The following is a 13,464-nucleotide window of genomic DNA, read 5'->3' on the forward strand; positions in this document are numbered from 1 at the left end:
GAAGCAGAATTTGGACACCGAACACATCTTGGCTGATTAACTACATCTGCGGTAAGCGGAAAATCAGAGGGGTTCTTTAGTAAAAGCAATGGTTCTGCATATAACCATGAGGTCTACACTCTTGGAAAGGATAATTCTGAAAGGGTTCTTTAGTAAAGGCAATTGTTCTGCATATAACCATGAGGTCTACACTCCTAAAAAGATGGTTCTTCAAGGGTTTAAGCAGAATTTGGACACCAAACACGTCTTGGCTGATCAACTACATCTGTGGTAAGCGGAAAACTGTGTAAATTTGATTTTTCCCCAATCCATTCATTTAACACACTGCTGGAAGAGATTCTTCTGTTGATACAGTGCTGCTCTCTCTCTCTCTCTCTCTCTCTCTCTCTTCAATAAATAGCTCTCTCGTCCTTGTGCTTCCTTTTTTTCCATCCATGGAGCTCTGTCCAAGCACACAGAAAGCAGCAGCACCTCTGAGTACATGGCATTCCTGTCCACTGAGCTAGATGTTCCATTTGGGTTGTGAACCCCCCCCCCCATACACACACTATCCTGCTAGGACCACCATAATGGAAGGACGTATTAAGTAAGCATGGGCATATTGTATGACTCCCTCTGTACAAGTGCCCATCTGAATATGTGCTTTACCTAAATGGCCCTGAAGCCATTATGCACACTTGGCATCTCATTAACCCCATAGAAAAGCATCAATTATTTCCCTGGGTCCTTAAAAGTATGTTAGGAAATTGCTGTAATCTCTTGAAAATGCAAAAATGAAGGAACCCTAGACTGAATAGACGTATTTTGCCCATAATTTTCCTTATGTTAAGCTAAGGAGGCAGAGAAATTGGACCATAATTGGACATCAAGAGCATAAGTGGCGAGACTCCATTTGAAATCTTTGGAAACCTTTTATTGTATTAGTGTTACTGCAGTTAATATAAGCTTGACAAAGTACATTGCATTATTAAAACAACAGGTTTGTGTATGTGTTTATATATATACATATATATACATATATGCATGTATATAAGTGTCTTTTCAAGAGTCCATTCAGTCAGAAGAGTTGGTTTGGCCTCATATGTACCCAATTATATCATTACAGATGATGGGTTGCCGGCTGCCCGTCTTCATGAGAGCAGTAAAGCGGTAAAAGTCTGTGTCCAGTTCATGGAGGCCAATGTGAGACTTATGAAAGAAAGGAACCTTCCGCGGAACATCTATCTGACAAGAAAGCCGCTTGTTCATCTTAGAAGAGTCCGACGGCTTCTTGCTTTGCGAAATCCCAGCTATTCTCCGCCTCACATTGACCAGAAAGTCTTTGGCCAGGCGCCGCCCCACGTTGGGCTTCGGCTCCTTCGCTTCGGCCGGGCGCTCTGGCACGTCTGGCAAGTCCATCCAGTTCTGGACGAGGTCAGCAAAGCTGTTGTCTCCCAGTACCAGCGGTTGCCGGTTGCGCCCTCGTGTTAGCAGAGCCGTCGTCCAGTCGTCCGCCTCATTTGAGGCTTCGAACGACGTCCACCTCTCCAAGCAGGCGTCCGACGTGGATTTGGGACGGGTCCGGACGCTTTCCACCTGGTTGGTGCGCAGACAAGCTGACGAAGAGACCCGGACGTTTCTGGTGCGACGAAGCACCACACCCTCATCCCGCCACGAATTTTCAGAGTAGCCCGAGTCCAGCTCCAGGCTCCGCTCGCTGCTGGGCGAGCTGATACTTGGACGTCCACTCTCGTCCTCTAGGGGGCTGGAGAGGCAGCAGGCGGAGTCGTAGCTGCTAGCCTCACTGGCGTTGCTGCTCCTGAGCCGCGCCCTGCGCTCTCGCTGAGCGATCAGCAGCTTGCAGGCGCGTGGCCGGGGTGCCGCCAGGGCAACAGGGGGCGCTGCAGCGCAGGTTTGTCTGAGATGCTTCAGGTCCTGAAGGGATCGCATCATGTAGCGCATCTGCTCCCGGAGGCAGCTGCTCGAATCCTGAAGACACAGCTGGGGGAAGACAAGGAGAAGTGGAGTTAGACTTCACTGACCATAACAATGACTGCGATTGTGATTTTGACGGACATTTTAGGGAATAATTTAGCAAAAAAAACAAATGTACACAGTTTTCCCTTTACTCCAATTTTAGTTAAGCAGGGAAGACTTAAGTTTGAAGTCTGAAGTTTGCTTCGTTAACATTGCTAATATGGTTTCTGTCACTGTATGGCATAGCGTTAGCATTATTCATCAAAGTGTAGCAAAAGTACGTAGCATAGCTGAAAACAGTATTATTTAGTCTGTAATTTTGTCCCTGTTGATAGACTACATTATATTATACAGTGTCAGAAACCACTTATACAAGTCTATCTGAGATTACTGAACAACACAACACAGTTTGATGCAAATGTGTGATGACTTAAGCATGCAGTTAGCATCATGATAATTGCTGAGGCATTTCCATTACTTGTTAGCTGCATTAGCCTTGTTAGCTCCAGTGCAAAACTGTACACCAAACTTGTCTTGGCTGATCGACTACATTTAGAGGAAAGCTGTAAATTTATACATTCATTTTTTTGCAGAACTCCTTAAAGGCCATTTTTTTCAGTTTGGAAAATATAGCAGTACATCACAAATGTCCCATTGTGTTCCTAAAAGAGATACTCCAGCATTTTTCCAAGACTCCTGTCTGAACTCTTCCAAAGTTTCCAGATGCTTCTGATTATTTTTGAGCACACTGTGTAATCTCAGAGGAGGCAACGGTGGAGAAATTTGCCTCCAAAAGACTTCCAGCAGATGTTGAAGTCACTGCCAGTTTATGCCTTAAAAAAGGTTTGAAAGCCCAACAGAGGAGCTGCAAAGCCTCCGGGATTAACCCGATATAAGGCTATAAACATGAACTGGAAACAGTCTCCGAGATTTTTGTGCGCAAACGATCCTTTTAGTGCTTTCATACTTCATCAACAGCTTTAAATGTGCATGTTAATGGAACAAGCCAAACCCAAAGTGGGTCACAAACATACTCTGCTTTTCATTGTCTTATGCCAGCTGCTTGGACAGGCTCAGACTTGAAGCGCCTACAAAAACTGCACCCTACTCTATTCATGCAGGGAAGAACCACACAACACAGAAACTCCTCATAGCTTTATCCAGACAGCTCCACCCTTGGAAGGGAACCTGGTGAGATGAGTTTAGGGGGAAAACCTTACAATCTGCCACACCTGATCGATTAAAGGATCATTAACCACACCTTCTACTCACGCTGGCTAAAAAAGAGATCATACACACACACCCCGAGCAACGGTCATTCTAATTATGCATGTATTTAAAAACAAAACTAAAGTTATTAACACAAACTGCATGATTTGTCACATTCAGTACTGTATTTCATAAAAAAAAGGAAAACTGTCATTATGGGCCCTTTAATGCAGCATACTGGTCACTAAAAGTTTATAGATCATTGAAATGTGCTGGTGAGTTGAAGTATGATCAAAACAGCTGAATCAAAATTAAACTATTTCTTCAGGAAGGTAGAAAACCTAACTCTGTCTGAGAGAGCGCTGACTCACAGACATTCGCTCTCATCTCTGTAAAGAAATCTCTCGTTCACTCACTCACATCACCTACTCACTCGTAGTTGACCAATCTTATTGGCCAACACCAATAACTCACTCAATAACAGTCAGGCATACTCATCTTAAAAAAAAATATCCTGATATTGGTATTCAACTTTGAAAAAAGTGAACTTCATGAACAAATCTGTCTTCTATACACTCTCAAAAAAGAACAAAACACATTAGTTTTTTGCTTATTTACCCTATTTTCAACTGAATTTAGTCGTGTCTAATTCCACCCGCTAGCTAGCTAGGCCTCTATTTATCACAACATGCTACCAAGCTGGGAGGGTGAAGGCTAGCATGAGCTTCCTCCAAGACACATGAAGCGCAAACCGCATCTAACACAGCATTATTGAGCTGCTCAAAGCAATTGGAGGACAACGCTAACTGCTAATTCTGTTACCTCAGCTAACAGACACCTGCACTGGCCAGCATAGCGCTGAGTGACGGAGGGAGAAGGAGGACCATCCTACCCATGCAGAGAGAGTAAGGACTATTTAGCAGCGAGCAGAAGAATGCATTTGAAAATATGTTTTATATTTCCAGAAAGTTGAGGGAAATCGATAGTTTTCGTGTTGGATGAGTAATGGAGAAACTTCTGCCTCTTTAGAGAAACTAAAACTACAGCTAAATGCTACAAGACTGGAGGCACAAACTCTTACACAAGAACTTTTCTCCTCAATCACGTCCTTAATAACGCATCCTTGGTAATGTACTCATATTCAGGCATTCGTGTTCATGGCACAGTGAAATATACTTATTTACTCATAAATAGGAGCAAAACCGTAAACATTTACAGTCCTGTTAAAACAGTAAAGCAGTGTTTCGTTGACTTGTTAACTTTATCGATCAGGACTCTTGACATTGGCATGATAATAGCATCAAATCACCCAAGCCTAGGCTCAAAGTTGACCACGTGTACTGGACATCATCAACCAGGGACTGATTGGTGAGTATCACCAATGGCTTTAAGATGCACCACTCTGATTGGTCACTAGCCCTCAATTACAGATACCGACATTGGTGAGAAATCTATCCAAGGAATGGGAAACCACATAAAAAATAAAGGTGCCAAAAGGGTGTTTTTTTTTTTTTTGATACAGAACAACCACCTTTGATTCCTCGCCTTCTTCAAAGAGTCATTTTCTCTCTACATATTGGGTTGTGCAAGTGTGAAAAACCTTTTTAAAGTTTGAAGAGCCTCTACATAACTCTAAAGATTCTACACCAGTCAAAGGTTTTCCCTAGAACCGGATCTCCACCCCTGGACCACTTGGGATCTGTTGTTTCCACGGGTGTAAGTGCCTGTGGCTCAGCTGCTAAACACTTCATCCCAAAAACGACAGTTCAGCTGGATGAAACCCCGAGAGAGATATCAAGAGTTCGTTCCAGCCTCTGATAACTCTGACCTTCCTCAAACATCTGGGGCTATGGCCTTCAGAGCGGTTGCTCCAGAGGGATACTCGTTATCATGGTGACCTTGAAAACAGTAGTGCATGTTCACTAATCTGGTCTTAACTGTTAGGTTTACTCTTAAACTGATGAGATTCTACTCCAAGCATTTCTACTGGTCAGTTCATTATAAGATGTCCACACAGAGTAAAGGGCAGCTGCCGTTAGCAAACAGAAAAAAATAAAAACAATGGAGCTACGAGCTTCTAATATTCATAATAATGGGAATTCCCACTATGCAGCACATTTAGCTGAACATTAGCCATGTTTACATGCAGCCTAATTATCCATTGATAATCTAATAGCTAAATAGATAAACTAATAGCTCAATTGGAATAGAATACGTCCATGTATACACCTCAATCAGAATAGTCTAGTCCGATTGAGGCCATTCGGAATACAATTTCTATCCGATTGATCGAGGTGGGTAATCCTGTAAATAATCTGTTAAATAAAAGAATAATATCCGTGTAAACGCCTGTATCTGATTACATTCCCAATCGGAAAGTTTAAGTCCGTTCTGATCATGTTCGTCGCGTCATAGCGCAGGTTTATACCGTTCAACATGGCGGAGCAGAAACTGGTCTGCAGAGGAGACGAAGTTTATGCTCTGATCTTTAAAAGACGGCGGTGGGACGGACGTCCAGCTTATGTGTCTCAGAACACGACGTCTTCCTCTCGGCCTTCTTTAATAAGGACATGTGAAGGACGTTTTCCTGAGTCTGACATCATTTTAAAGCAATTAAAAACACAAGCACTGCTCACTGCTGCTCATCTCACTCTGACTGGACTCACGTGATGCTGGTTGTCATGGTAACGTCTACACTAAGTGGTTCTCTATGCATGAGCGTCATTTTGGATCTGTTTTCTCGTAGTGAGCATGTCAACTGAGATTTTCCATCAGATTGTTGAGCAGAGTGAGCAGATAAACACCTCAGTCTTTTAATCAGATTGGCAGAAATCTTTGCACATGTAAACACAGCAAGTGCTGACTAACAGTCCCAAAATTGTGAGTTGAGATCCATAAAAGCTCCAGGGGTCGAGGAGATGGAAGAAGTGAGAGAATCGCTGCCATGACTCGAGCTACACCCTCCATCATTCCTGTATTACTGATATAATTACTGTGTGGTTATGGCTCCTCAGATTGCTCAGGGGGAATATATGGACTGAAATCCATGTTTCGGTAATTGCATCCAGAGCACTACAGCACCTCCTAAACCCCTGAGGGAGATCCCACGTTCTTCATGAACAGCCCAAACAGAAATACACTGAATTTGCCAGCTTCCAAGCGCCAAATTTGTGCGAAAGTTTGGGCACCCCTGATAAAATTTTATGTTTTGTTGACTAAGTGTAAATAGAGAACAGACCTCTGCATATTTTAATGCACAATTACTGTTTATTTGCCGAATCTGCTGAATCTTCAAGGGTTCTTTAGTAGAGAAAATGGTTCTATAAAGAACCATGTGCATGATTAATTTGTTCTTTGCTGTAGATGGTTGTGCATAGCACCCAAAAGGGTTCTTCTATTCTTATGATGTCACGCTTGTTACAATAGATGAACCCTTCTGGGGGCTATATAGAACCCTTTTTAAAAAGGTTCTATGTAGAACCATCTACAGCACATTCCCCATCACTTATTGATGTCAACAACATGCATACATATTGTATTTTAGGGAGCCAATCAGCAGCCTAGATTTTGCTGTGAACCACACGACGTTTTGGATACTCTGTAGTGGACTTCTAAAAAAAGATGGTTCTTCAAGGGTTCTCAGTGAGGAAAATGGTTCTATTGAGAACCAGAAACACTCAAAGAACCCTTTGCATGATTAAAGGGTTCTTTGCTTCACGAAATGGCTATTCAGACTGATAGAGAATGTGCTGTAGATGGTTCTATATAGAACCATAGAACCTTTTTGAAAAGCACCAAAAAGGGTTCTTCTATTGTTACAAGCTTGACATTGTAACAACAGAAGAACCCTTTTTGGTGCTGTATAGAACCCTTTTCAAATAGATTCTATATAGAACCATCTACAGCACATTCTTCACATTATTACTACTATACTTTTAAAAAAGATGGTTCTTCAATGGTTCTTTAGTAAAGAAAATGGTTCTATATAGAAACAGAAACACTCAAAGAACACTTTGCATGATTAAACGGTTCTTTATTTCATGAAAGCGTTCTTCAGACTGATGGAGAATGTGCTGTAGACGGTTCTATGTAGAATCACAGAACCTTTTTGAAAATAGTGTTATATAGCACCCAAAAGAGTTCTACTGTTACGATGTCAAGCTTGCAACAATAGAAGAACCCTTTTGGGTGCTATATAGAACCCTTTCCAAAAAGGTTCTATATAGAAACATCTACAGCACATTCTCCACCAATCTGAAAACCCTTTCATGATGCAAAGAACCATTTAATCAGTGTTCATGGTTCTTTACAGAACCATTTTCTGGATTAAAGAACCATCTCTGACCATATTCGCTGACTTCACATCACTGCTAAGCAAGACTTTGTGAAGACAGTCAAAAAGTCCCAAACAGCCACAGAACCCTTCAAATATTTCCCTATAGTGTTAAAACAGGCTTTACCACATATAAGCAGACCTAATACAGCATTAGAACCCTTTTAGAACCCAACCAGCCTCTTTGTAGCTGAGATACAGAGTTATCTGCCCTCTTTTAGAGCCACTGCAGGGCTGGAGGTGCAGATGTTGCTCCATATGCTGCATTTAGTAACGGCAGTTTTCAGTCGCTAATCCTGCTGATGCACAGGCTCATTGTTACTGAATAAAGACGTTATAACAGGTTGTGTAGGAGGAAATAATGAACTCACCATCTCTCTCTCTTCCTCTTCTCTGATTGGGTGATGGACCTGAAGCTCCAGCAGATGAATAAATGCGATCAGATGCTCCAAAAACTCCACTAAGCTGAACAAACCGCTCTTTAACTACAGCTGTTTAAAGCGCTTCTCCATGGCAGCAGATTGACATCTGAGATAAAAGCTCCTATTTGGGGCTGACTCTCCGCTCGCGCCTCCAGCTCGCGCTCCACTCTTCTGCCGCTGCAGCCGCACGGCACGCGCCTTTCACTCCTGCCCGCGTGCGAGCTGCAGCCAATCAGCGCGAGGCGGCCCAGAGCTCAGCCAATCAGAGCGCGCGTGAAACATGAGCGGCGATTCCAGACTTTCTCAAAACTCGCAGTGTTCAAAATCTGTGCGCGTCAGAAGTTTAGAGACACCCTCCCTCCTTTTTTTGACCAGCAATGTTTTATTTTCATTTAATCAGCACAGTAATAACTGTAAGTGTTCTGTCAGGCATACTTCAACTGAAAGGGGAACTCCAGCCACTTTCCATCATTTCTGCATCATTAAATAGATGTAAACAGGGTCGTTCAGAGGGGTTTGGTGTGAAAATCTCTATTCTAGAGCAACTTACCGAGTCAGAATTGTTCACAGTGGTGGTGATAGGAACCAGACGTCCACCTCTAAAAGCTCGCTCACAGAAAGTTATTACATGAAATGGATAGGAAGATTTTGGACTATTCATGGTGAAGGGGTACATAGAGGGCGCTATAAGGCAAAACAGCCCCCTAATAAAACTTTTTCAGATTCATCAGTATTTTCCCATCATCAACATTATATACAAACACAGAAGACTCGTGTAGGTTCACTGTGGTTTTGGATAGTAAATAAAATGGCTATATCTGTGTTGTAGTCATGGCGACCCCTGGTTCCTATCACCACCACTGTAAAGAAATCTGAGTTTCTACAATCAACCATTTCACACCAAACCACTCTGAATGACTGAGTTATATTGTAGATATTCCACAATTATTATTAATAATTATCAATATCAAATTATATCTCAAACACTAGGCAGGAATTTTGAAAAATCACTGTAATTCCCCTTTTGAAAGCACAAGCTGAAGCTCTTTTGGTCCAAAGGTGGTTTAAACACTTGAAAGGTTTGAGTGCTGATGAATTCTGACGGCACAACAAGGAGATAAAACGCGTGGCCTTTGCCTTTAATCCCAAAGTAGAACTTTTATCAGAACTTTTATGTTCCTTCAGTTTTGAGTCAGACGCTACAGAAATTATTATTATTATTATTATTATTATTACTATTATTACTATTATTATTATTATTATATTATTATTATTATCTTCCCAATTTGGTTATTTTGTGTGTTGTCTGTATTCATGATTGACAGTGTACTCGTTGCTCTATATCCCCTTTACTGATCTGTGAAGGTTGTTAGTAACATGTAATAGAGAATTGGCTTATTTAACACTGTTTTATTAAACTAAGACAGCTCTCACTGAGGGGTCCAGACAGGCCACAGGTCATAATCATCATCCCTGAGTTTCCTACAGGAGGAATAAATGAACAGTGTGGACATTCAGCGCCCTCTGCCGGCCGCTTCCACACTTACATTACACTGACTATTACAGCTTAATGCTCTGTTAAAGCAAACTCACAGCTCTGTATTCAGTTTTTTAACGGTATAAAACTGTGTTAGAAACTTTGTCTGGGCCGTTATTTAAGACTGGAATGGCTCAAACTGTGAGGCAACATCAGCACGATTTACTGACACATACAGTATTTATACAAAACACACAACTCAGCGCAACTTAGAACATCACAGCTGCAAGAAATCGAGAAAAAGGATAAAGAACAAAGGAAAGAAAGAAAGAAAAGTAAGTAAATAGAAAGTAAATAAATCAGAAGAGAAGAAATGACAAAAAGAAAGGAAAAAAATAATGAAAGAAAGAACAAAAAGTAAATAGAAGAGAAGAGGAGAGAAAAAAGAAACAAAGAACAAGTAAATAGAAGAGAAGAGCAGAGAAGAGAAAATGGGAAAAAAGAGTGAAAGAAAGAACAAAAAAGTAAACAGAAGAGAAGACAAGAAAGAAAGAAATAAAGAATTAAGAAATTAAGAAAGAAAGAAAGAAAAAAGAAAGAACAAAAAGTAAATAGAGAGAGAAGAGAGAAAAAATAAAAAAGAAAGTAAGAGAAAGAAAGAAAGAGTGAGAGAAAAAGCAAAAAAACTTACATATAAGTAAAGAGAAGGGAAAAGAAGAAAAGTTAGAATGAAAGAAAGAACAAAAAAAGTAAATAGTGATAGAAAAAGAATAAAGAAAAAAAAAGAAAGAAAGAAAGAAAGAAAGAAAAGAAAGAAAGAAAGAAGAAGAAAACAGAAGGGAAGAGGAAAAGAATAAAAACAATGGAAAGAAAAATAAAGACAGAAAATGCACAAATCAAAGAAAAAGAAGAGTGATAAAGAAGAAGCAGAGAGATAGAAAAATGAACAAATCAAAGAAAGAAAAAAGAAACATTTATAAACATGAACATCTGTACAGCTGTGCAAATAAGCTTTGTGTTACAGAGGAGTTACTGTGATACAGTGATGGTGATTTATTGGATCTAGTTTAAAATGAAAAAAGAAGACAAAAGAAACTGAAACAAAGAAAGAAAAAAGAAGAAATTAAAAGCAAAAAAAATGAAAAGGGAAGACAAAAGAGAGGAAAGAAAAAAGAAAGAAAAGATGAAAAGAAAGCAAAGAAAATGATTTCTTTCATTTTCTTTTCTTCTTTTTAGAGAAAAGAGAGAAGGTGAGTTTTCAGTTCCTCTGAAATGTAAATGAGAACAGCAGCTCCCAGTCAGAGCCTCATTCAGCACCACAAGCCTGAGCATCAACACACTGAACCACATTACAGCGCTCTGAGCTGTCAGACAGAGCGCTACACCTGTTCACACAGCAGCCCTTCTTAACTCACTTCTTCATCACATTTTCAGCTCCACCTTAAATGGTGCAGTAGTTACGTTCTCCTGCCTCACCATTTAAGGCGGAACCTAAAAATTCAAATAAGACGCTGGTGAAAACTCCTCTAAACGTCTCCTCGACAAAGGCGATAAAACCTCCCTCTGTTTATACCATTTTACTGTGTTTGTCTCTCAGTTTAATCCTTGTTGACAGTCTGTCTTCTTGTCTGGTCCGTTCAGTGGGTTACATGTTCCTTTCTTTCTTTATTTTTTCTCTCTTCTCTTATATTTACTTTTTGTTCTTTCTGTCTTTTTTGTTCATTTTTCTATCTCTTCACTTCTTTGTTTTTTCACTTGCTTTCTTTTTCTTTCCATTGTTTTTATTCTTTTCCTCTTCTTTCCCTTCTGTTCTCTTCTTGTATTTATTTTCTTTCTTTCTTTCTTTCTTTCTTTCTTTCTTTCTTTCTTTCTTTCTTTCTTTCTTTCTTTCTATCTATCTTTCTTTCTTTCTTCTCTTTTTCTCTTTTCTTCATTATTTCTCTTTTTCCTCTTTTCTTCCATTTACTTTTTTCTTTCATTCTTTTTTACACCTTTCCTTTTTCTTCTCTTCTCTTCTATTTACTTGTTCTTTGTCTCTTTCTTTCTTTCTTTCTTTCTTTCTTTCTTTCTTTCTTTCTTCCCTTTGTTCTTTATTCTTTTTCTCTCTTCTTCATTATTTTTCTTTTTCCTCTTCTCTTCCATTTACTTTTTTCTTTCATTCTTTTTTACACTTTTTCTTTTTCTTCTCTTCTCTTCTATTTACTTGTTCTTTGTTTCTTTCTTTCTCTCTTTCTTTCTTTCTTTCTTCCCTTTGTTCTTTATTCTTTTTCTCTCTTCTTCATTATTTTTCTTTTTCCTCTTCTCTTCCATTTACTTTTTTTCTTTTATTCTTTTTTACACTTTTCTTTTTTCTTCTCTTCTCTTCTATTTACTTGTTCTTTGTTTCTTTGTTTCTTTCTTTCTTTCTTTCTTTCTTCTCTTTGTTCTTTATTCTTTTTCTCGATTTCTTGCAGCTGTGATGTTCTAAGTTGCGCTGAGTTGTGTGTTTTGTATAAATACTGTATGTATATGTACAGTGTGAACTATTTCAGTCTTAAATAACGGCGCAGTCAAAGTCTCTAACATTAAATGGCGCAGTAGTTTCGTTCTCCTGCCTCACCATTTAAGACGGAACCTAAAAATTCAAATAAGAAGCTGGTGAAAAAGAAGCCAAGTCCTGCGTCCAGCCATAAGTCCACTAACAGGCCTTCATCACACGCCTTAACCAAACAGCAACCAGAGCATCATCAGCTCCCTGGAGAGCGTTTGTTGGTGCAGTAAACCTGCACACACTCTGATCTGGGATCAGCCAGAGCTGCATAACTCAGAGTGAACTGTAGATAAATGAGACTGAACTGATCTGAGAACAGCCTCACAAAGCAGCTCATATCAGTGTTGTGTTTGTAATGTCTGAGTGAGCTGAACTCCCGGGAAACTAAAGCATAGAACACAGAACACAGTCCAGCACCCACAGCGCGAGGAGCTCGGCGGAACCCTCTAAACGTCTCCTCAATGAAGACGATGAAACCTCAATCTGTCTCCACTGTTCTTCTTATAGCTGTCTTACAGCAGCATTCAGTCTTCATAGGTGAGTCATAACTCATATCTTATTATTACAGCTACACTCTTGAAAAAGATGGTTCTCCAAGGGTTCTTTAGAAAAGAAAACGGTTGTGTATAAAACCATGAACACTCAAAGAACCCTCTGCATGATTAAAGAGTTCTTTGGGTCATGAAAGGTTCTTCAGATTGATGGTTCTTCTATTGTTACAGTGTCAAGCTTGTAGCAATAGAAGAACCCTTTCATGATGCAAAGAACCCTTTAATCATGCAAAGGGTTATCATCTAAACCGCTTATTATTATTATTATTATTATTATTATTGTTGTTGTTGCATCAGTAATTTTATTACCAGCATTTATTTTACCAGGGGGTCTCAACCTTTTCCACTTCAAGGCCTTTGGCATTTTGTGAATTTAACCCCTTAAAATCTCAGGTTTATTACATACTAAGGCTTACTATTCAGTAACTACATGGACTTCAGTGCAAACTAGTTGAGCTATTCTTAGGTTATAGAAGTGAGTAATAAAACTTTGGGTCATTTTTAACAAGAGGCGCTCGCAACTGAACAACTGAGATGTTTGGGGGAGTGTATTTTGTCTGTTATTTTGATTGTATGAAGATGCCTTTGTGTGTCATTGTTGTTTGGCTTTTTATTAATGTTGTTTACCCTTTGAAAATACCTTTTTTATTGTTAAGTCAATTATTTTTCCACTGATTTTTATCATTACCGGCCCACTACCACTGGCCCTCTTCAGTATTGACCCGAGGACCACCGAAGCGTGCTTCATGGCCCACTTGTGGTCCATGGCCCAGTGGTTGAGAAACTGTTTTACACTGTATAACGCTTTCCAGTCTGTATAATCTGACTCAGTGATGTGTGTGTGTTTTTAAGGTTCGCAGACAACACATACGACTCCACATAAAGGTGAGTCGTATTGGGATTGGTGTGATGTGCCAACTATAAAAATATGCTTTTAGTCCTGTATTTCAACTTAAATGAACCCCTTAACTAAGACAAGTCCGTCT

At 39.8% G+C, this 13,464-nt stretch overlaps 1 protein-coding gene across 1 annotated transcript; it reads right to left on the minus strand.

The window, feature by feature from the left end:
• Positions 1 to 891: 891 nt before the first annotated feature.
• On the minus strand, positions 892 to 8,087 carry inka1a (inka box actin regulator 1a). Its single transcript, XM_036560095.1, has 2 exons — positions 7,870 to 8,087; positions 892 to 1,980 (listed from the first exon to the last, which is right to left on the minus strand). The coding sequence occupies exons 1-2, from the start codon at positions 7,870 to 7,872 to the stop codon at positions 1,078 to 1,080; spliced, it is 906 nt and encodes a 301-aa protein (XP_036415988.1). The 5' UTR covers positions 7,873 to 8,087; the 3' UTR covers positions 892 to 1,077.
• Between the last annotated feature and the right edge of the window lie 5,377 nt (positions 8,088 to 13,464).

This window comes from Colossoma macropomum, unplaced genomic scaffold, assembly GCF_904425465.1.
Source record: "Colossoma macropomum unplaced genomic scaffold, Colossoma_macropomum, whole genome shotgun sequence".
Taxonomy (NCBI): Eukaryota; Metazoa; Chordata; class Actinopteri; order Characiformes; family Serrasalmidae; genus Colossoma; species Colossoma macropomum.